We start from the raw sequence: 23,872 nt of genomic DNA on the forward strand, positions 1-23,872 counted from the left end.
TATTTGTTATGTATTATATTAATTTATTATATAAATATAATATTTTAAATATTAAATTTAATCATAATTTAATTATTGATATATAATTTAATTATAATGCATAATTATATATAATACAATTAATTAGCAGGAGACTTTGCATAAACCCCAACAAAATAGACATTGACTTCAAAATATGGGGAAACTTGTATCAAATATATTGGCCCTACATTATGTTTTTATTTTCAATGGTAATTATATATTATGAATCTTCTCTGCTTGTACCTGTCATACATCGGCGTTGCAGGACAATAATCATAGCATTAAACTGAGTATGGTAGGATATTTTGTTACAAGAACTTCTCTGAAAATGTGTCAGTTGGGCCGGGCGCGGTGTCTCATGCTTGTAATCCCAGCACTTTGGGAGACTGAGGTGGGTGGATTGCCTGAGGTCAGGGGTTTGAAATCATCCTGGCCAACAGGACGAAAACTCTACTAAAAATAAAAAAAAAATAAGCCGGGCATGGTGGTACATGCCTGTAATCCCAGTTACTTGGGAGGTTGAGGCAGGAGAATTGCTTGAACCTGGGAGGCAGAGGTTGCAGTGAGCTGAGATCGCGCCATTTGCACGCTAGACTGGGCAACAAGATCGAAACTCCTTCTAAAAAAAAAAAAAAAGTCAGTTGATACTGTACTATTGATTATGTGTTTGTTATTGATTATTTGTTTGTTTTTTGGTCTGCAAAAGTTCCTGATTCCAAGGGACATTATCCTTTTTCTCCCTGAAAAGAGACCAGGGAAACATTAAAATAATAATAAAGATGACTAAGTAGCTGGATAGTTCTGATCTAGGCGTACTCTACTCAGTATTTGGGATTTTCAATCAGTCTCTCGAGTCTTCTGCACCTTGCTTTTCTCATCTTTAAAAGTATTTGGTTAGGATGGTGATTGCTAAAATCCTCTTCAACTAAAGTGTTTTAATTTCATTAGAAGCAACACATTATTGAGAACAAATTTTGTCACGTGAGTTTCAGTGACACTCGAGAAACCTTACTTATTGTCGGATTCTGAAATAAATTTGTGTTAAATACAAACATGCATCAAGTAAGCTTTTCCTCCAGGATCTAGCTAGGTTACTAAGAAATGTTTCTTAGCAGTATTATTTGAAGTCCTCTTACATAGACAGATATTGTACTTTCGAAGCCATATCAACAGTAGAAACATTGCTAGATACAGTGTCCTTTAAAAAAAAACTACTCAATCTCTAAAAAAGATGAAAATAATTTACAAATTAGATTATTTTAGAAAACAATGACATTTATGTGTTATAACAACCATTATGCTTCACTCATAGAAAATAAATTTGGGACCAATCAACTATTGTCTCTCACCGTTGCTGTGGCATCAGCTTAAAACGTATTTCATTAGACTTGTCATTAACCAACTTCAATATTCTAAGAACCGTCCTCCCCTTGGAGAAAAAATCATGCTTTAAACCTTCTATCGTTTTCTGTAATACACATTTTCGCCACAGCGTTTTGTGGATATTGCAAGTTCAAGTGAGATGCCACATTTAATGTGACCGTTTGCATGTGATCGACCTGGAAATTTTACAGAAGTTACACAAATCTGAAAGTACTATTATCATTGATGACTACAATGGTGTCCTAAAGATTTGCAGATGTTGTGAACACTACTTCCTATTGCTTTTCCCAGCCCCCTGCTACATTGAAATTTAATCGGTTTTCTGTATTTTTTGAAGCAGAGCTGTCACTGGCAGTAACATACTTTTGCATATGCATCAGTTTGGCTCTAGTACAGATTTTTGTTCACACTGGACTCCTACTGATATGCACTGATTCAAAGTCTAAAAATTACATTTAATTTTATATAGCTTATAAGTAGTCCCAGAGAGTGTTGGATCCTAAAAGCTAATATTTTTCAGACATAATCAGCAGGAATAGGTAATGTATTAGCATTAGTCACATTAGCAGGAACTGTAACAAAAGGAAACAGTAAGCATAAATGCTCTCAGCAACTTCATTCTTTAGAACGAATATTAATATAAAATTACACAAATTAGAGTTGCCATTTAACATTATTCAACATGTTTATTCATAATGATTGTTTCATATTTAAATAACACCAAAATATTGTGTTTTGTCAGCCAAAGACAATAATAGTTTAATAGTAATTTATTTTAAACAGCTACTGATAATACAACCAATCAACACATTAAGTGGTGCCAACATTGGCATCTTGCTAAATAATCTCTAGACATTGCACACAGAGTACATCTTTCAAAGATAAGTCAACAAGAGCAATCAGAGCAGAAAATTAGAATTTGGTATCTTAGAATTAAAATACAGCTAAAGTTTTAATTGGGGTGATCTAAAAGGGCACTTGATGGAATGATCTCTTTCATTTGTTACTAATTGTTTGTTCCTGATGAAGAAGAAGCCTACACAGGAATGTTGCTGAGTTGAGTTAAGATGGCAGTTTCCTTAGCAGCTATGTTTTACTGTTAAACAAAAAAGAGTGGGGAGGGGCAAACTGCCACAGAGAAATCTTTCTTCAGCTTGTTTCATATCACAAGAATTATACCAGCAGATTCAGGGTCGGGTATGGCAAATATGGAATAATTTATATGTGGTCAAAAGAGAATAAAATTGGCTTACAGCAATGCTATAAACTATATTGGTAAACTGAAGTAAGACTATCTCTCTATTGTGCTAACAAGTCAAGCTGGAATAGAAATTCCTGATTCAAACTGCTCATAATATCTTGCAAAGGAGTCACATCCTAGAGTACATCTACAAATGACATCAACTTTCATCTCATTTTAACCTCAGTTGAAATTTCAGTGTCTGACATTCACAGACCGAGGCAAAATATCTTCTACTTCAAAAACTCATTTTGTATTGCTGAATTGAAGAGAAGTTTTAGCTCTAATTTTCACTAGTAACTGTTTCAGAGTATCTTAGGAGAGAAAACAGAGAATGCTTTTATATGTTTAACATATTTCCATATCTGATTTTAAGAACCTTAAAATACTGCTAATTTTAAAAGCATACAGTATGTCAAAAAATATATAAATATATCCACGATTAGCTGTATGAATAAACTTTTCTTTCTCCATATGTTCTTTTAAATTATTACACTGCCTAATCATTTCCTAGAAGTTATCCTGAGTTTATTACAACCATCTTGAATGGCTTTTAAAAGTAATACACTACTAAACCAATTTTAGATCCCTTAAATCTATTATGTATCTCAAGAAAAATGTAGCAGTACTATAATTACTATTTGTGAAATTTTAAAATCTAGTATATAGTGGCACTTTCTGGGCCTGGGGGCATAGTTCCGAATGAGAGAACATGCGCCTGCCCTAGAGAGCTTACATTTTAATAGAGAACACATAACATAAGTCAGTAAACAAATAAATATATGTCAATACCACATAATGATACATTCTATGAAGAATTTTAGGGAGGGAGTAATAAAATACATTTGGAGACAGAGTAGTAAGAGAAGGCCTCTCTTGAATGGTGACTTTGAGCAAAGATGAAATGAAACGAGGGTGTGAGCCACGCAGAGATCTGGAGGAAAAGCATTCAGGAAGGGAACAGAAAGAACAAAGTCTGTGGGGGCAGAAGCAAATTGTTGCATTGAGGAACCAAAAGGAGACCACTGTGGCTATATACTCATGGTAGGGAGTGGAAGAATGAGCTCTGAGGAGATAGGTGAGCACAGCCAGAATCCTGGAAGGTTGCATAAACCATGTCAGATAATTATTTGTGGAGGAGTTTCAGCCGAATCTCCTTCTCAGTTCTTACTTTTTAGACACGCTTATGTGCTGCCCTCATTTAGCTTTGGATCTAGATATTCTAATTAGAAGCAACTAAATCTGCATGCCATAAATATTTGTCTTCCAAAAATAGTTTTACTAGACTTAGGAGTTTTGTGCTTTAGTTATAATATTTGTCCTAGTGAGTGCAAAGTGAATGCACAAGAATTAGATCATTTGATCACTGAGTTCTTCGCTCTTAAAGTGCTTTTAAGTAATGAATGAAATGTGCTTTGTATTAAAATATTACCATTCAGAATATCTTTTTTGTACAGGGGCTCTTGAAAGTTGCCATAGATAATGCCAGAGCTCAAGAGAAACAGGTCCAACTGGAAAAAACAGAGCTGAAGATGGATTTTTTAAGGGAAAGAGAACTAAGGGAAACACTTGAAAAGCAGTTGGCTATGGAACAAAAGAATAGAGGTATTTCCAAATTTCCAAATAAGTTTTATATTTACAGAAAATATTAAACATATTAATACTGTGATGATGATTTATTTTGAAATTGTAGTTTTTTTTTTTTTAATTTAAGAGTAGCTAAAATTCAGAGCAGAATTTGAATCCTAGACTCATTGTATTTCTTAATCTCCAAAGTACATGTTTTCTCTTCTGTTCCTACCTCAGGAAATTGAAATACGTCCATTACATCATTAATTATATAACTTTTATTGATGGTTGAGTTTAAAAATTCATGTTCTTTAAGAGAAGAATAAACTCTAATGATAGCCATGAAGAAAAATTTTATGTTAATTCACAATTGCCCTTTGAAAAACTTGAGTTAAACTCATAAATCTAAAATAGAAAATACTGATTATTCAAGCAAAGCAGGTTTACTAAGATATTTATCAACTGAAATTGAAAATGGATGAATATCTGAACAAATGACTAAAGTTAAATGTTTGTATAATTTTCTTTCTGAAGGCCTCATTTTCATCCAACAAGGTCAAGTACACAGAGTAGAAACTGATATAAATTCTTATTGGATAAAATAATGCTATTATTGATCTGCGAATTGCTTCTTTTATCACACTGTACAGTGTATCTATAGATAATTTTGAAGGCCATTTATATTTGCATGTTTATTTTATGTATGAATTTGAAGATTATTTCGTCTATGATCAACTGCCTCTTTGCTTCAACTATGATTCTTTTAAGTATTCTAGAAGTGAAGTGGGGGCTTCTTTTCACTCATTTAATATATATCCAATATAAATGCTCCACATTATTTTCTTTTATATGTTTGACATGGTCGTTTAAAAATCGTTCTGTTTTGCTTTTAAACTAGCAGGATTTACCAGGTTGTTTTATTAGCTATTATGAAGCAACAGCAGCACAGTTCTAAATAATGTGGCTTCACATAGATTCAGGTATTTAAATAATCAAAACAAGGTAAACATTGATAATGGCTGTATTCCAAGTGAATAAGGAAGTTGGGTCAAAGAGCTCAATCTATGGAACCATCTTCCGTGAAGCAGCCATGTTTTTATTTTGCTCTTACTAAATTTTGTTTAGTCCTTTTTTACAGAATTTAAAGGCAGGCCCAGGGATTCCTAAAGTAACCATTTGGTTACTGGAGAGACCTTCAGAATTTTATTGGTTCAAACCTTTTGGGAGGATTTACATTCTGTTTTCTTTCATTAACCACTAGAGGGCAAAACATTCGCAGATCATACCGTAAAGTTCCCATTTAATTAATTATGAACAGTAAATTCAAGGCAATAACTATCAATACTTATCTATTATGAATGTGTCTATTGTAGCAGTGTATTACCCTGAAGAGAGAGAACATGGCGATCCCATTGGGTTCAATCACGTAGGAGGAAACTGTGAGCGGTCAGTGGAAAAGTGCAGGGTATTAAGACTTTAGAGCCACAAGAGCATGCAATACAAATAAATATTTCAGAAATTACTGTTTCTTTTCAAGGAGACTCATAAATAATCATCTTTGGAAAGGGAAACAGTAGGCAGGTAATTTTGTTAAGGTAAGCACATGATTTGCACACCATTAGATAAGGGAAATTAACATTTATTTAAAATCAGTTTCAATTACTTTTCGTATAACACCATAGCTAGTGTACATTTTGATACAAAGCAGGTTTTTAAAAATATATGGTACAGCAACAATATACCTGACATGTAAATGAGCTGCCATCTTAAAATATTACTAATAATAAAACAGGATTATGTGGAAATTAGAAGCAAAACTAAAATACTTACTTGAACCATTATTATTTTATATTTTGATTAAATATTCTGCTTTAAAAGTGTTGCTGTTCTTTAATCTGTAGTAAGAAATCAAATAGTAAATATGGAATGATTAGTCTTCATGATTAAGAGAAGAATTTTCTCATACTGAGTCTGTCACACTGATGTCTACAATGTTTATCAACCATCAAAGATAATTTTAAAGAAAAATGCATATTCCCATATGCTGAGTAGTTACCATATGTATACATATATATGTAGTAAAAGTTAAAACAATTATCCTCCAGAAAGCATAGTTGATATACATTTTGTAAAGAACATTAGTTATTATTTGTTGAGTATATATCATATACAAATATTTAAATTGTCCAGTTGGAGAAAATGTTTCATAATCAACTTTTGTATTATCTATTTCTTAAAATATAAAAGGCTCATCATTATTGTTACCAGTAGCATATTATTATTAGCAATGAGGTTTCATACTGCCTCAGATTTCTGCAAAGTGAAAGTAGAATAATTTTCTTAAAATATATCATAGTACTGTAAATTTGTTATGAGAAAATATTCTCAGGAAATCATCACAGCTTCATCCCAACAAAACATTTCTGCTTATATATGTTAACAATAATTAAAAGTATTTTTTCTAATGTACAAAAAGCTCTATTGCATTTCCTAAAATTTTAAGAAAGAAATTATTGAAAACTGAGTTGGTCTAACATTGCTTTCCAAAGCGTTTTTAGGGGAGATGCTCCATTTGCTGCTCAAAATTGATTCCCTATGAGGAAATAGGAAGGAGGCATGCTTATGAGGGTTTGCACTATCCAAGTGACTCTGCACTATTATGATTCAAGGACAGAGAACTAAGCCACAAAATTCATTTAATCAAGTTTCCTTTATCATTGAATACAAACATTTACTAAAATTAGTTTCCTATTAAATTTATCTTTACATATGACAATTAAAGCTATTCTTGTAGTGTAATAGTTCTAGGCTGAAATAAAAATTGGCCTTCTTATAATTTAACTGGGAATTATTTTAGGTAAAGGTGGAGATTTTGGAACTCTCTTTTATAGGTAGACTCAGTCCAGCAGGAAAACAAAATGAATAATATAAAAAACATAGACCATTTGTAAATTAGCAGCGTTACAAAAATTTCAATAATAATAATATGCATACATTCTTTTTTAGCCATAGTTCAAAAGAGGCTAAAGAAGGAGAAGAAGGCAAAGAGAAAATTGCAGGAAGCACTTGAGTTTGAGACGAAACGGCGTGAACAAGCAGAACAGACGCTAAAACAGGCAGCTTCCACAGATAGTCTCAGGGTCTTAAATGGTAAGAGGGTGTATATTATTGCATGAATAACTGTCATTTTTAATGCTTAAAGGACAGTTTAGACATGTGTTTGTAGTTTTGTATGTTTCTATATCTTGTGATTCATTCAGCTATACTTGAAGCTGAAAGCAGGGTGGGAAGAACGTGTTGGGGAAAAGGCCTTATTTTACAGGTGCTTCTACTGTTTTTTACTGAACTCCAGCATCTGGGACTTGGCATTGTGTCTCTGTTTAACCAGATCTTTTTCTACTGAAACACAATAAAATATTAATTTGAGAATTTCCCAACCCCCATCCTCTTTTATGAACAATGTTGCATTGCTTACTTTTCAAATCTTCCGAAAATTCTTATGGTTATAGTTTTTGTTCAACCTTTAAAAGATGACAAAGATTTATGTAATTTTAATTCAGCAACAAAGTAACAGGTTGCTCGTTTTTTAAAAAAGGACAATAGGAATCAAATGAAATATGTGTCACTCTTACCTTTCTGTGCTTTTAGACTCTCTGGCCCCAGAGATAGAAGCTGACCGCAGTGGCGGCAGAACAGATGCTGAAAGGGCAATACAAGGTAGGAATTTGCAGAAGGCTATAAATCTAGATCTTGCTATATGAGTTTTTCCTCAGCTTTAGCCTGCTATTCAAGCATGCAGCCTACCATCTGGGCCACATCAAAACAAGTTCAAACAAGGTCAAGTTCATCTTGCTTGTTTATATGAGTGAATTCATTTTGTGCTGATAGATTTTCTTTAAATTAACAGGTCATCTCTGTTTATACAATGCAATTAAAAGGAATAATTAATTTTAAACAATGTATGATTTAATCTTGGACTCAGTAAATCTATTTTATTGAATGTTTGAAGCCCAGTCTAATGCAGGAAGGGTTTATAAGTTCTGTGCTACATAAATAAAATCTGTGGTTAATCAAATAGGTAGTTCTTACAATTTAAAAATGTCTAACTACTCACTTTTATGACACTTACTGCAAGGTACCTGCAAAATAGACTAGTTGAATGTTAACAATAAATAAGATTGTTTAGTTCCTATGTGGATTCCAAATGTTCTGTGTGCCATTATATACACTTTAATAACACAAATCTGTTGAGTAAAATCATATAGAGAATACCAAAGGGAGTTGTATTAAATGCTCAGAAGAGCTAAATATGTATATTGTCATGACCATACTATTAGAAAAGAATAAAACCAGAAGGTAGCATTTATAGTCAAACATCTATTCTAGATGACAAATTCAGCCTAACAACATGAATACTAAACAGTAACAAGAGCATTTGTTTTCTATTTAAAATGAAGGTGATTCTTCAAAGGGATGCCTAAAATGATTAACTGCCATAATCCTCCCAATTGCTTTTATTCTGCATTTTAAACTCAATCATTTTTAGGATATTGTATGACATTAATTGTGTTACTTAATCAGCTCCAAATATATCATTCTTGGCTTACTATAAAGGAAATATACTTTTGTAAACTATCATATGTGCAAGAAGTAACAATCACAAACTTGAAGAAACATTTTTGAGGAAAGAATGGATTTTTTTGCCTATATTTATTTTACCTGAGGTCATGCTAATTAATTTGTATATCCTAAGGTTTGAATCATATGTTATTATGAGACATCTTGGATATACAAGATCAATGCTGTTGTAGATATAGAAAAAATCTGAATTTTTAGAATATTATGGATTTCAGCACAATTATATGTGTGTATATGTTTGTATGTATATGGTTATGAAAATTAAAATAATCCTCTTGCATCTTATAAAACTTACAAACACATGTTAAAAATTACTTTTAAAGAAAAAACCAGTCATCTTTATCAGAGACAATAGCACCAATAAGACAAATCCAAATGTCAGCACCAATGTGTACATGCAGGGCCTATTCATCCATTAGATAATGTCAAAGTGGTCTCAGAAAGCACATGAGCCCATAGATAAGTGTGACATACAAATCATCTGGTATACACAGAATCCTCTAGGTGGTCTGAACTCAAGCTAGAAAAAATTATAGACAATATAGTCCTGTATATAAATGAGAGATTCATTGTTAATAGTAAGAAGTGATTAAACATTTTAGTGTGATTGATATGATATGTATGCCACCCATAACAACATGTTGGTTGTTAACAAGGCTATAGTTATTTTTGTTTGAATTTGTCAAATTTACATATGTTTAAACATACATTTTAATACAGGTAAAGTCTTGCTGTATGAGGTTGAAATGTTGACAACTTTCAGTTTCCATTGTTGTGACTGACTTATTCTGAAGAGAAGTTTTAATAATAAATTGCCTTCCTTTTGGTATCCAGAATCTTACCAATGGAGGAATACAATGAACCTACACACCAACAACTTAATGATTAGGGAAACAAGACACTGGTACAACAATTATACATAGTAATTTAAAACCATATACACATTTGATGGAATTATTTTTGCCTTTAATTGTAATAGAAAATCCTCACTCACTTTACTCATTCATTTGGCCTGTCCATTGTTGTACTGGTCCAAATGTACAGTTGCTTTTTAATAAAACATACTAACTATTCATGCTGTTTATCAGATAATATGACTTTTCCCAAATTGTAATAAGAAACACACTGTTGATGAATGTTTCTAGCTGTTAGTTGCTAAAATATATTTTACCAGCAGTCAAACTATTTCAAGACTCAACATAACAGAGCACAGAGATCATACTTGCAATTCTAACACCCTATTCAATAAGCTTAATTAGCCCTTTGAACTTTTTTTTCTACCCTCAGACAAAATTCATACATTTGGAAGCTAACAAACAGAATACAATTAACTGCGAACAAAAGAAATCAAAGAAAGAATACTGTATTTAGTTAAATGTTGGTGAAGGACAAGAAAGGGAAAGGCAAAAAAGAAAGAACCAGAACTCATTACTAATTTGTGAAACTGTCTATGTCGTGCATTTTGGGAGCTGTGAGCACCTGCTGCTTCACAATTCAAGGATGACACACACACAGCCTCTCGCACTCATCACTTTCTCTCTCCAACTGTCCCCAAGCCCAGGTGTTATGACATTGTTTTATTATTTCTTGCTCCCAAGCCAACCATAACTGAAATTATTTTCTATTCCAAAGTAAACTCAATTTATTGGGAAAGACAAAATAAGCCCACAGGTTTTTTAGCTTTTCATGTATTTTTAACATTTCTGGCAATAAATAAATGCCACTCTTGGCCCAAGAGTTAGTCACCTAGAAGTCAGGCACTTAAATACTTACTGCTTGAGTGCTAAGTAATTACCCCTAAATATGCACATCTGGGTAGACTAAACATTGCCTCATTGGCATTTTGTATCACCATTTCTATAAAACCCCAGAGGTGGACAAGAGGAATCGAGAAAGCAGTGTAGAAAGTATTTCTGAAGAAAGAAGCCCTAAGTAATTTACTTGCATTTTCTTAGTGAGGTAAATCAGCTCATTGTACACAAGATAAATTCTTCATTGCTGATTTTCAAATAACTAAGAACTCATGAATTGTAAAAATGCTATAAGTACAGACCAGACATTCAAAAATTTAAAAAAAAATCTTCTTCCAGGAACTGAAATATATGGCAATTAACTCTCTTATGCCTTATGTCATACAGATTTATATGGCATGATTTGTGTTGGACTTTGATAAATTTACCCTACTCAAGAATTTCTCTAAGATCTTTTGAATATATAAAGTAGACAGCGTTCATAAAAACAATCCTTGAGCACTTTTTTCGGCTAGTCAGTAAATATCCCTCAAAACCCCTTTGCCCCCTACACATATATATGCACATATGTGCACATTTTATGTAGCCAAATCTATAACATGATGGCTTTCTTCAGCTAAGTCATCATCTTATCTTATTCTTTCTCCTTAGGCAACAGCAACTACTTACATAGTTTCTTTTTTCTTTTTCTTTTCTTTTCTTTTCTTTTCTTTTCTTTTTTTTTTTTTTTTTTTTTTTTTTTTTTTTTTTTTTTTTTTTTTTTTTTTTTAAGACAGAGTCTCATTCTGTTGCCCAGGCTGGAGTGCAGTGGCACGATCTCAGTTCACCATAACCTCCACCTCCTGGGTTCAAGCGATTCTCCTGCCTCAGTCTCCTGAGTAGCTGAGACTATGGGCGCACACCACCATGCCCGGCTAGTTTTTGTATTTTTTATTTTTTTTTTAGTAGAGACGGTGTTTCACTATGTTGGCCAGGCTGGTCTCAAACTCCTGACCTTGTGATCTGCACGGCTTGGCCTCCCAAAATGCTGGGATTACAAGCATGAGCCACCGCACCTGGCCCCATAGTTTCTTTAACTTACCTGTTTAGAAAATGTATAGACATTTTTGCAATCCACTCAGACATCTCTTAAGAGCTCCAGATAATAATATCCAACTTTTTATTTGGTCGACTCACAGAGACCTAAAAGTTCAGTACACAAAACTGTGTGTATCCTCCCCTCTCCCCAAGCCTGCCTTTCTCCAATGTTCCTTCCCTATGGTACCCTCATCCATCTAATCCAATGTTGTCGTTAATATGTAATGAGGGCAGAGTGGAGCATGACATTTCCCTCCCTCACTCCCTCATCCACTATGCCCAGTCACGACTCTTTCCCTTCAATCTCTGTGCTCCCATCATACTGGAAGTTTTTCTTATTGTTTCACTTTTTTCCCAACCTACTGCAGACATTTTTTCTTCTTCCTTGCCTTTACTTAACCACCCCTTAAGTCCCAGCTTGGAAATATTACCTCAAGGAACACTTCCCAGACCCGTCACTCTCTCGCTGTGGCAACTCCCTGCCCCCTGGGACTAGTTCTGCCTCTTAGAGGTTCTTACTACACCTTCCATTTCTCCATAGGAACATGCTGTACATGCAGTTCCTTGCTCAATGCCTTCTCTCCATGGTAGCTGGGGCAGAGCATAAACCATGTGTGTTTTGTTCACTGCCAAGTTCCTATTGTCTGAGAGAGCATTTGGCACATAGTGGTGTCTACTGTGTGTTCCCTGAAGGAATGAATCAGCCATTGATGAATTAGGATCTATGTTAGATCTTGTGGATATGAAAATCCTTCATGTTCTGACATTTCTCAGACTTTGGTTGAAGAGACTGATAAGAGGGAAAAAAGGATGACCTAGTAAACCCAGAACTAGACCGGGCACGGTGGCTCACACCTGTAATCCCAACACTTTGGGAGGCCCAGGTGGGTGGATCACGAGGTCAGGAGTTTGAGACCAGCCTGGCCTACACTGTGAAACCCCATTTCCACTAAAAATACAAGAAATTAGCTGGTCGTGGTGGCAAGCATCTGTAATCCCAGCTACTCGGGAGGCTGAGGCAGGAGAATCACTTGAACCTTTGAGGCGGAGGTTGCAGTGAACCGAGGTCACACCACTGCACTGCAGCCCAGGCAACAGTGCGAGACTCTGCCAAAAAAAAAAAAAGAAAAGAAAAGTAGCCCAGAATTAATGTTTGCATCCAAGAGCTGAATTAACAGGATGTGTTTATTCTTCTTTGTTTGCATTTTTAACTTTATTTTCTTCTTTTCACATTTGACCTAAGATTTGGATTCTGTACATAGATCCAATTTTGCATTTTAAATTGATATTTAACTTACCACAATAACAAAAAATTCATTTTCAAACTTGTAGTTTTTTGCTTTCACTTTTTAAGTAAAAATGTGTTTTTTCAAACCAAGGAAAATAATTGTTAAAACCAATGGGGATGCGGACCATAGTTCCTCTGACATCTCAGAATATCTGCAAGTTGTGCTTGCAAAATCCTGATTTCACTTGAAAGTACAACTCTTTTATTTACATCCAATGACCATAATCAAAACTGTTTGGCTTTTTTTTCTTTTTTGACTGATCTTAGATCATAGAAAACCAAACATTCTTCCAACAAAAAGACATAAAAGACTTGCCTTCACATTAAAATCTTTTTTCTAATGTAAAAATATCTTCTTTCTGTTTGCTAGATATTTGAAGATACATGCTGAATTTTAAAATTATTTATTTTTTCAACAAATATTTATGCAACATTGATGATATGGTCAAGCACATTTTTATGTTACTGCTTTAACATTGGGAAAGAACTTTAAGATAAATTAAATCTCCTTATTGTGCAAAAGAGGGGACTTAGTGAGGGTGGATGACTTGTTAAAAGTCACACTAAGAGTTTATTGGAACTGAGACTAAGTCCAGTTGCTTTCCATATCTTGTTCTTGCTGGTTGCTTTTACGTTAGGATTGTGAAATTATTCCCTTCATGCTCTTTTACAATATATTATTATCGTTGTCGTTATTTGTTTTGTTAACATAGCTCCAAAGAATCACATTTCATGTCATTCTTATCATGGGAATTTACGTTTTTGATCAAGCTTTAAAAAAAAAATCAAATATACTGTCACTCAATGAATTTCCTAGTAATACATTTTCTTTCAGTTAGACAGGTATATTAATAGTAAGTGGAAGTATTTACTCATTAAAATAGTTAGGTGGATTGGGAACTGAAATTTATTGAGCCTTTCCTGTGTATTGTAATTTAAAGGTGAGATCACCTAAGATCAGAATGACTAATGAACTTTCTCACAATCACACTACTAGTTAATAGGTTTCTGGATTTCTGGCATTTGAATCGATATTTATGACTTCAAAATACTTGTTGCTTCCACCATGCCTTTTTACCCGGGCTTACATGTCCCTCTTATAAGATAATCACGCACAACCACATCACTCATTTTGGATAGTTAGCTTCTTGCCTCTTAATGACTTAAAAAGTCCGAAACAGTGTACTGCCAACGAATGGTATACAATTGGAAAATATTTCCTTTCCTGCTTTTACTTTTTTATCAGTCATTGTGCCATTATGTTTATAGACATTTCCAGACACACTGGGGGAAACCCTGCTCTAAGCAACGAAAATAAAGTGACAGTGAAAAAATTAACACAGTAATCATATTTAGAGAAAAAATTACCTACAACTTAGCATGTAATAAATTTATGATAAATTTACAACGTCAGCGACAGATCCAATTTTGATTTAATATATGACATTTGGCAAGCCCCTTTGTTTCTTTCGAAGTATGCATTTGAATATAAGTTGCTAACTGGTACCTCAAGACTTTCATACTTTAACAACACTAAATTGTATCTTATACTTACCACTTTTAAGATCTTTATGAAAGTATTGTTCAAGTTTGATTGTCATATAATTGTTAATGCAGATTTCAATTTCTAATATGACTTTTAAGATCAGTGTGGGAGTTGGGGGTTCCTTAGGCACCTCTATGGAAGCTAATAGAGCTAACAGATAAGAAATGCTAGAAATCAGGTCTAGACTGAAATCTCTGCCCCATTGTTTCCCCCACCCCATTAGCAATAGCTTCACCTCAAATGTTCCTTGTAAAGATTAAATAAAATAATCCATGCAAAGCACTTAGCACATTCTGGGCAATAGTTTGTACACAGTTAAGTTTTAAATGTTAATATTAATTTTTATTATTACAACATATTTACTACAGATCCTGGCAATTGGTAAACACTGAAGCTATTATTACCTTTAATATTTAATTCACTTTTCCCTTTTCGGGAAATCGACCTGTATTTATAATATAACGTTGAATTAGTCCCATAGTAAAGTGTTTGTGGAAATGTCCAGGAACTTTTTAAAGTTACCTAACCAAGTTTTCCATATTTAAAAGTGTCTTTATTTAGATTAAAAAGGGGAATGTAGGGGAGAAGGAAAGGTTTCTTAGAAATACAGCAAACAAACAAGTCAGGACTGAAACTGTTTTCGGGACTGCCTGCACTGCATATTGATTATTGTTTAGTCATTTAGAATTAAGTAATCACCATGTGTATTACCTGAAACCATTTTTCTCGATCTTAAAATATAAATATTAGAATTATGTTACTATGAACAAAACAAAGCAATAAATTTGCTCCTAGTCCCTTGGCACTGGTTTCCTGTGTTTGGCAGCATTTCTATATAGCTAATCAATTTAAGACAGCACTGATTAAATTGAACAAAAGGTGATATTGATTGTAGACAGTAACCAATAAACAGACTGTTGTTCTATGGTTATTATAGGTCATTGTTAACTACTCATTTAATTAGACAATCGGTTATTAATATTAAACAGAAAGTTTTAGAGATACCCATATATTTTTTAACATTTTATAAAATTTTAGATTTTTTTTCATTTCAGCATTTTTTATTCTTTGAAAATATATTTTAAAACTAATTTTTTTTTAATGTAAGTGGATATGCTTAAACTCCAAATGCTGAAGGCCTCTGGCAGGTTTTTGCGGGAAATTGCTTCTTATGTAAATTAAACCATACATGATATAGACATAGTGGGCATTGTTAAATGTGAAGCTGCTCAAAATAGTAATGAAATGTAACTCATTATAATTATTTACTTTGTAAAATTATTTAAATATATTATTTCCATAGAGCTAGTTTTCTAAACTGGTTCTTATGAAAAAGAAAGCATTGTTAACATATGTCTGTGTTGGGACATTTCATGAAGTTTTGTGATGTCATGTCATTTCAGTCAGGCAGAGAAAATTTAGGCATAATGATTGAGCTTAGTTTGTAATATATTTGTCGTCTTTTTTTTTTTTTTTTTTGAGACAGGGTGATGCTCTGTCACCCAGGCTGGAGTGCAGTGGTGCAATCACAGCTCACTGCAGCCTCACCTTTCCAGGCTCCAGCAATCCTCCCACTTCAGCATCCTGAATATCTGGGACCCGAGGTGTCGTGTGCCACAATGCCCAGCTAATTTTTGTATTTTTTTGTAGACACGGGGTTTTGCCATGTTGCTCAGGCTGATCTCGAACTCCTGAGCTCAAGCAATCCACTTGACTCAGCCTCCCAAATTGGTAAGGTTACAGGTGTGAGACACCATGCCCGGCCTGGCGTCATTTTTTTCTAGCAAAAATAATGTAATAGGGGCTTGGCACGATGCGAGTTCAGGAGATAAATTACTTTAATCTGGGAATAGCAGGGATGACGAATTGAAAGTGGAAGTTTAGAGAGGGGAAGTAGACATCGTGCAACTAAATGCCGTTAAGTATTGAAACAGAACATTGTTAACAGAAAATATAAATGTCTTGACAGCATAAATAAAGTTGAAAAAATAAATTAAGCTGGCTTGCTCATGAACATGTTTGTGGTTGGGCTTAAATGATGTCTGGAAGACCAATAGTCAAAAATAGTTGATATATGGAAATTGGGAAAGATATTAGCAGGGGACCCTAAAGATCAATGCTAGATCCATTTTGATTCAACATCATAATTAGTAGCATGGAAGAGTGGTTAAACAGTGTATCAGTGAAATTCACAGGTGATCCTAATTTAAAAGTTGTGACACATCTCTGCGGTCAGTATAAACATGCAAAATAAACTTGACGAATTCAGAAATTTAAGGAAGAATGAAATGATTACCTTTGTAAGAAAGAAAATTTAATTTTAACATCTGTTTTTAAAGAATATTAAAAAGCTCAACATATATCAATGATAATATATGTCCACCAACATCTTTTATGGTACTATAGTAACAAAATTAGCTGCAGGGCTGAGGGGAGTATCAGACAAGAGGTAGAAAAATCAGCTGCATTTAAATTTCATATATATATTTGTACTGATGACACATTTTAGTATTATAGATTCCAAATAACTAGGAAGTTGCTTTTCATTATGGCCAATACATTAATTTTAAGATTTTAGACAGTATAATATTATCTTCACATTTATGAAAATGTATTTATAAGTTTTTGCTTTGAGTTTTTTTAACCTTTATTATCAAGTGAAAAAAATGATGGTTCAGTTGGCGTAAGTTATCCAATTAACTCGTTCATCAAACAGCATCACAATAAATGTATATAATGACTACGAAAGCTGAAGATTTCCATTTAGTAATGTAGACAACATTACTAAACAACTAACTCTAATAGTTCATATTCACAAAGCCTGCTTCCTCTTTTTGTATTCATCCTCCATAGTAAGGATAACCTGGCCATCTTAGAGAAACTTTAAGAAACACAGTGGCTTCTTTAAGATGGAGCATAAACATTATTAATTTTTTTTCTGAGAAATGTTATACTTCGAGTCATAAGAGTAATCTGAAAATATTTAAGTAACAGAAAAAGAACCCCCATTTTAAGTCTGTTTGTTACAATACAGATTTGTATGAGCAAAATAAAAAATCGGTATACAAATGCATGGTTATGGAAAGTGTGTCATTAATTTTGAAAGCATGTGTATATTTAGACATTCTAGGCATATAAACTCTTTGATATAAATTCTTCTTTAGAAAAAATAAAACATAATCATTTAGACTATAAATATAAAAATGCTTATAGTGCATTATTCCACCACCCATGGTTAGGGACAGAATGCAGACATGCCACAACAATGTTATTTTTATTTCTACTGTTCGAACCATATTAATGAGAACATCAGTTTGGAGAACTAATTATTTCTATTTGTCTTGTGTCACACTTTCTAATTCCCCTATATTAGCACAGCCAAAGCAAATTAATTGCTTTTCCAGTAGTTGAACCTTGTCCAAGAATGAGCTCACATTCCCTTCCAGTTTCCCTGTTTCTGGGATTGCATTGTGTCAGAAATTTCTCTTGATACTAAACATAGTCTTGAGAATATCTTTACAGATTTCTGTGTGCTCACTTGATGAAATTTATAAGTTTAAGTGACCCGCTAGGAAAGATAAAGTTCTTAGCTGCAAGATTATACATCAAAACAGTTAAAGTGAAATTAAAATTAAATGAATGAATCGCACTGAAGCAAAAAAAAGCAGTAATTAATGGTTCCCTTAATTGTCTTCATAAAATATTTGCATGGGTCTAATTTGCATAATTTGCATGTATTAATTAATCTTTCAAAGGAATTTTGTGCTGAGAGAAGCCAAAAAATCTCTTTGTTTTATTTAAGATCTAATGAAATATTTATCTTCTTTAATGAACTTCTCATCTTCATTAAAATGAAAATTGCACAAGTTTGTACGTTTTAAATGTTTTATAATTGAAGTATTCAAAAAATCTCTTTAGTCTTACAACAGCTGAAAACAAACACATTATTTAGCATTCAGTATCATTTTAACAGCAGCAACACTTTAAAGAAAGTTCAATTTCACTTTCTCAAATATGGCAAATCATATGGCAAATACATATAGCGATTTAGTTTTAAAAATAAGATTTATAAAGACCAGCTCATTTTTTTAATGACAGTGTTATTTTATGGCTGAAATACTGAATAATTGGAGGTTATGGGTATTTTTCTCATCCATATGATAAAAATCAGAATGTTTAATTGTTTGGGAAATGGTTCGTTGGTTGAAAATATTTTAGCTGGTTAAAAAAATTAGTCTGTAAAAATCCATTTGTTATTATTAACAACTGCTAGATTGACTGACAGTGTTTCCTGGCAGAGGCTACACAGTTCTAACTTTATTCTAAATCTGCTTGCTAAGGAATTGCAGCAGGAGTTTCTCCTCTCACAAACTAAGAGATCATAATGAAAACCAAGAGACGTGCGTTGGAAGGGATGAAATCCAAAATCTCATCGAGTGCCAAATAGTATACATTCAAGGGAACTGAGGAGGAATGGGAGGAGAGAGTCTGGAAGTTAAAAAGACATAAGGGAAAGGATATTGGTGATCTCTTCATGGGACTGTTTTTGACACAGCAGTGTTTCAGGATATTACCAAAAAGCATCATCATATAATACTTCCAAAGCAATTTAAGGTTTACACATCTTTTCCCTGGCATTATTTTTATTGATCTTCACAGTAAACCCATTTTATATTTGAGGAAACTGAGGCACATAGATGTAAGTCACTTGGACTCAAACTGTGACCCCAGAATCGTTGAGTTCATTTGTCTCCGTATGCCTTGCTTCCTACATGACAGCAATCTTTTTATGTCATGATAATTTATGAAGTGGCTATGAGTGACTAAATGTTAAAGCAGATAATGAGGGTGGCATAAATTTATGAGGATTAAGATTCAAAATGCAAATATATAGTCTTTCTATGTAAAGTTTAGTAATGTGATAAAATCAATTAAACTGACTTTGAGTTTCCTGTAGGATTCATCTTTAGTAAAAAGACATTTTCATTAGGCAAAGGTGGCCCTGCAGCCACTCTCAGCTTGCGTTTTTCTCAAGAAGTTTTCTCTAAAATAAAACAAAGTTTAGTTTTCTCTAAAATAAATTCACTAGTTTACAGGGATAATTAATAAATCAGTTACACAATAAATGCCAATACAGATTTTATTTTACTAATATCAATAATGTATTTAAATAACTGATTTTAAAATGATTAAAATTAACATTAATACTATTTAGTGCTAAGAGAGCAGTGCTGAACTGAGAGTAACAGTCTAATGTCAATACCACCATTCATTAATGTTGTGACCTTGGTAACTCACTTTAAGTGCTAAATCCTGTTCTAACACTGATATTTTTATTCTGTCAAAATGGCAAAGACATGTACTTTCTTCACTGAGTATAGACATACAAACACATGCACACACACACTCATATGTATTCATGGTTTATGTGTGTGTGTGTGTGTGTGTTTGTGTAGATAGATAGATAGATTCTAGATCTAGAATTCCTGGGTTCAAATTCCTATGCTGGTGTTAACTGTGTAATACTAAGTGTGTAAATTACACTGTTTGATGTTTTGGGTTCCTAATCTGTAGAACAAAGATAATGATAATACCATTTTATTCATGGAATTATTATGAAGATTAAATGAATTAATACATGTAAAGAAGTTAGAACAGTAACTAGTAGAGGCCAAGTGTTGAAAAGACTTTACTATTTTTACAATTATGCACAAATTTAATGTAATAGTAGTTGAAATTGTATTTATTTTTGGTAAAATTAAATGTATCTTGCATTTTCCTAGGTCAATGATTTTTTTTTCTATATGTGATACATAGCTATTCTTTGAGGCATGATTGAGCTGGAAAATGAAATAAATATTCACGAGATTTTCCATAGCATTTAAAAAATTCATGACACGGTGTGAATTTCAATAGTTACATCAATTAAAACAATATAGCATAAGGAGTTTTATTTGCAGCTACGTATTGTATGTAATTATTTATATCTTTCAGAATAAAAAACTAGTTACTGTTGGCTCAAATTTAAGATGGAGGTGTTAGAGTGTCTTAATTTTTTCATTATATTTGGCAAATTCTCTTAATATAATTTGTATTTTTGTATAGTGTGGAGTAACTGCAGACTCTTCTAATTCATATATAATCACACTCCAGAGATAGTAAATCTCCAAACATAGTTCCACTTAAGCTTACTAATTACACCTATAAAACGATGAATGATGGCTACAAATTATTGGATCTGACTCTCATTCTTTATTTATTTCTCCCTGGGAGAAAGAGTGCTGGATGAGGAGATTTTAGACCATAAATTATTTCCATACATATTCAGGTGTGCTATGTTTAACTTTGATTTCATACCTTGGTTTTACATTTACATGTATTTCATAAGGCTTATGAAGTCATCTTCACAGAATTAAGAACTAATTATTTGATTTCTATGGTAAAATAATATTAATAATTTTGATGTCTTTATTTTCTTAGTGGTTTATCCTGTTTAATATAGTTTTAGGCCTCTCTTGTTCCAAAGTATATTGTCTTTTGACCATCCTTACCAAATTTCTCCAGCAAAGTTATATAAAATTTCACAACCTGGGCCTTATTCATGGTCAACAGATAGTGGCTTGGAGAGAAATTTCACTAATGAGAAAGGATTTGATGTAAGATACAAGAATAGAAAGCACATTCCTCTTCTAAACTCAATGGATAGTAATGAGTGCCAGCCAACCCAAGTGGGACCATAAGCCCAGTAGTACCATATTTGTTCTCTAAAGGAACTCCAAATACATATATATATATATGCAAAATTACAGATTCTTAAAAGCACTGTAGAAGCCTGAATAAGATGTGGGCTAATTTATGTTCTCTGATAATAGTAAGAAAGATTTTTTAAAACTTCTGAATTGAAAACAATTGTAACACAGCATAAACAAATTTGAAAAGAGCAATTCAGTCACAAACAAAGGAAAAAGCTCCCGAAGTTCTTTTGAATGAATGCAATGACTTCTCCTAACTGCTTTGAATTCAGACTTACTTTTGAGATAATATTTCGAGGGACATCTTCCTACATCTTCTTTTACATTTATGCCATTCAGATTAACCCCATTGTGTTAGGCACTTAAGTGGTATAAATATTGAAAAGGATAAAAATGCTCAAAGTTTTTATTATGTAGATTCTAATTATTCTTCTTAAATGATTTGAAGGAAGAACATTTAAAGAAATTGCAGAAGATGCTTTAATTTAAAGGGTTGATTAATTATATAATATAATAGCTAATAGGCTTGTATTTCCCTAAGAGTTCAGGACCCAGCCTGGTTAATGTGTCAAAGTCTCAATTACAGAAAATAGTGAAGTAAATGTAATAGATAAAAGAAAAATATGTTAATGGAATAAAGTCACATGTTTACTGTTTATCCTTTGGAATACATTTCTTGTAATTCTTCATATCTTTGCTGGATGAGACGCCATTGAGGTTTGTAACATATTTGCACCTACTTTCCAAGGGTTACCAGCAGTGGAGTCAAACGGGACTGGAATAAGCTTTTCCTCCGTATTGTTTCATTATTCATAGATATTTTATTGTAGTCTTGTAATGAGATTTTAAAATACAGTTCAAATTCAACCAGTGACTTATTGCTCCCTTTTACACCCACTAATATAACAAATGAAGGCAGGTAGCCCTAATGCTTTGACTGGTTTGGTTTCAAACTAGACAGAAACCTGTTCACTGGCTCCCCACAAGACAACTTTGTCAAGCCCAAATCAAGGGCACAGGATGGGGCATCAACACCACCCAATCATCCATCCAGAAAACATGTAAATTCACTGAAGAATATGAGCTGTCATGTTAAACAATAGAGCAAATCTCATTTTGATCAAGAGCTGGAAATAGTATTTAGCTTAGTTTCTACATTTCCTCATCTCATAATTTCACATTCACCACAAGAGTCTCAACTGACTAATTCCAAAAACACTGATAACATTTATCTACACAGTGAAAATGTTATGAAATTAATGCTTGAGTGGTTATAAATCAACACAGAAAAAGATGTGGTGAATTTTCTAGAATGTTTATATACTTAAGTTTTTCAGTATAACTGGATTTTTGTTTTCTGTTCCTGGTATGCCATATAATAACTGATTTTCTAAACTAATGTGTAAATATTTAGTTTGGTGGGTAATTGCCTACTTGGATCTCAAATGCAGTTCTTGGTTGCCTTGGTTTGAACAGTGTTTTTATTTATGATTCTTTTCTTTGTGAGAAAATTAGAACATAGACATTTACTTAAACCCAACAATGCACATAGAAGGACTGTGAATTCTCATAGCTTAGTGGTTCCTTTGCATGTTATTTTACAAAACACAAAACATGCAAAAAACCTTCCAGTGATTTTCTTAATAGTGAAAATGTATAGTCAACAAAAAGGTGAAATTTTATGATGCATTACAAATCTGCAGACTTTTATATTTTAACACTTGCAGTGCTTTAACATGAAAAAATATGTGTATAATTTTAGCAGTATTAGGTGACTAATGCTACTTTAGATTTATGAGAGATTTGAAAGTAATAAATCTTGTTTTTCTGTATTGGCAGGATTTATGATTTCTGAATAAAATGAGTTAGCAATGTGACAAATATAAATATAAAACACTAGATTTTTTCTCTCTTCTTTGAGCTTAATTTCAGTTTGAATTTCTTCTCTACTTAGCCTTTCTCATCTCCCTTTGTATACCACTATCTGAAGGTCTATACTTTCATGTGGTTTAGCTAATAAATACAAAATATAAAGATATCCCACTATAAAAAGTTCTGGATGTTTCAAAATCGTGAATTTAAGCTATAATGAAATCTCAGAATTGCCCTTCTCATCTCTTTCACTCAAATAATTTTCTTACATTTTCTCTCTTCCTGATACACTGCAACTGTTATAAAATCTTCACTGCAGTATAGAATGGAAAAAATATGGATGAACACATTCTTCCAAAATGGCTTCCAGACTGCTATCAATATACTACTCTGAGAATCATCTTAGGAACAGTTTGAGAGGACAAAATTTTAAAATAGCTCTTTGTTTTGATACATATCCTCTTGAATTTTCAAAGTCCGTGTTTAGTATTTTAAAGACACCAAGATCCTGCTTTAAATTTCTGCATTAAAAGTTAAGCATGTTTGACTTATTGAACTAGCATTTCTTAAAAGTATAGGGCATATAATCTTTTCATTGAATTAAAAGTAATAATATTTCATGGAATGAACTTTGGCAAACTATTGTCCGTAACTCTTGTAGAATCTATCTGTAGCAACCAATTCACTTTAACAAATGCTTATACACTTAAGCACAGGGCCAAAAAAAAAAAAAAA

At 32.9% G+C, this 23,872-nt stretch overlaps 1 protein-coding gene across 1 annotated transcript in view; it reads left to right on the top strand.

Moving 5' to 3' along the window:
• DACH1 (dachshund family transcription factor 1) overlaps positions 1-23,872 on the top strand; it is a 458,628-nt gene that overhangs the window by 409,776 nt on the left and 24,980 nt on the right. Inside the window, exons 8-10 of the mRNA XM_017895769.1 lie at positions 4,084-4,249; positions 7,220-7,363; positions 7,862-7,930. Coding sequence (XP_017751258.1) covers positions 4,084-4,249; positions 7,220-7,363; positions 7,862-7,930 — 379 coding nt within the window. The remainder of the gene's footprint in view (positions 1-4,083; positions 4,250-7,219; positions 7,364-7,861; positions 7,931-23,872) is intronic.

This window comes from Rhinopithecus bieti, unplaced genomic scaffold, assembly GCF_001698545.2.
Source record: "Rhinopithecus bieti isolate Rb0 unplaced genomic scaffold, ASM169854v2 scaffold_2244, whole genome shotgun sequence".
Lineage (NCBI taxonomy): Eukaryota > Metazoa > Chordata > Mammalia > Primates > Cercopithecidae > Rhinopithecus > Rhinopithecus bieti.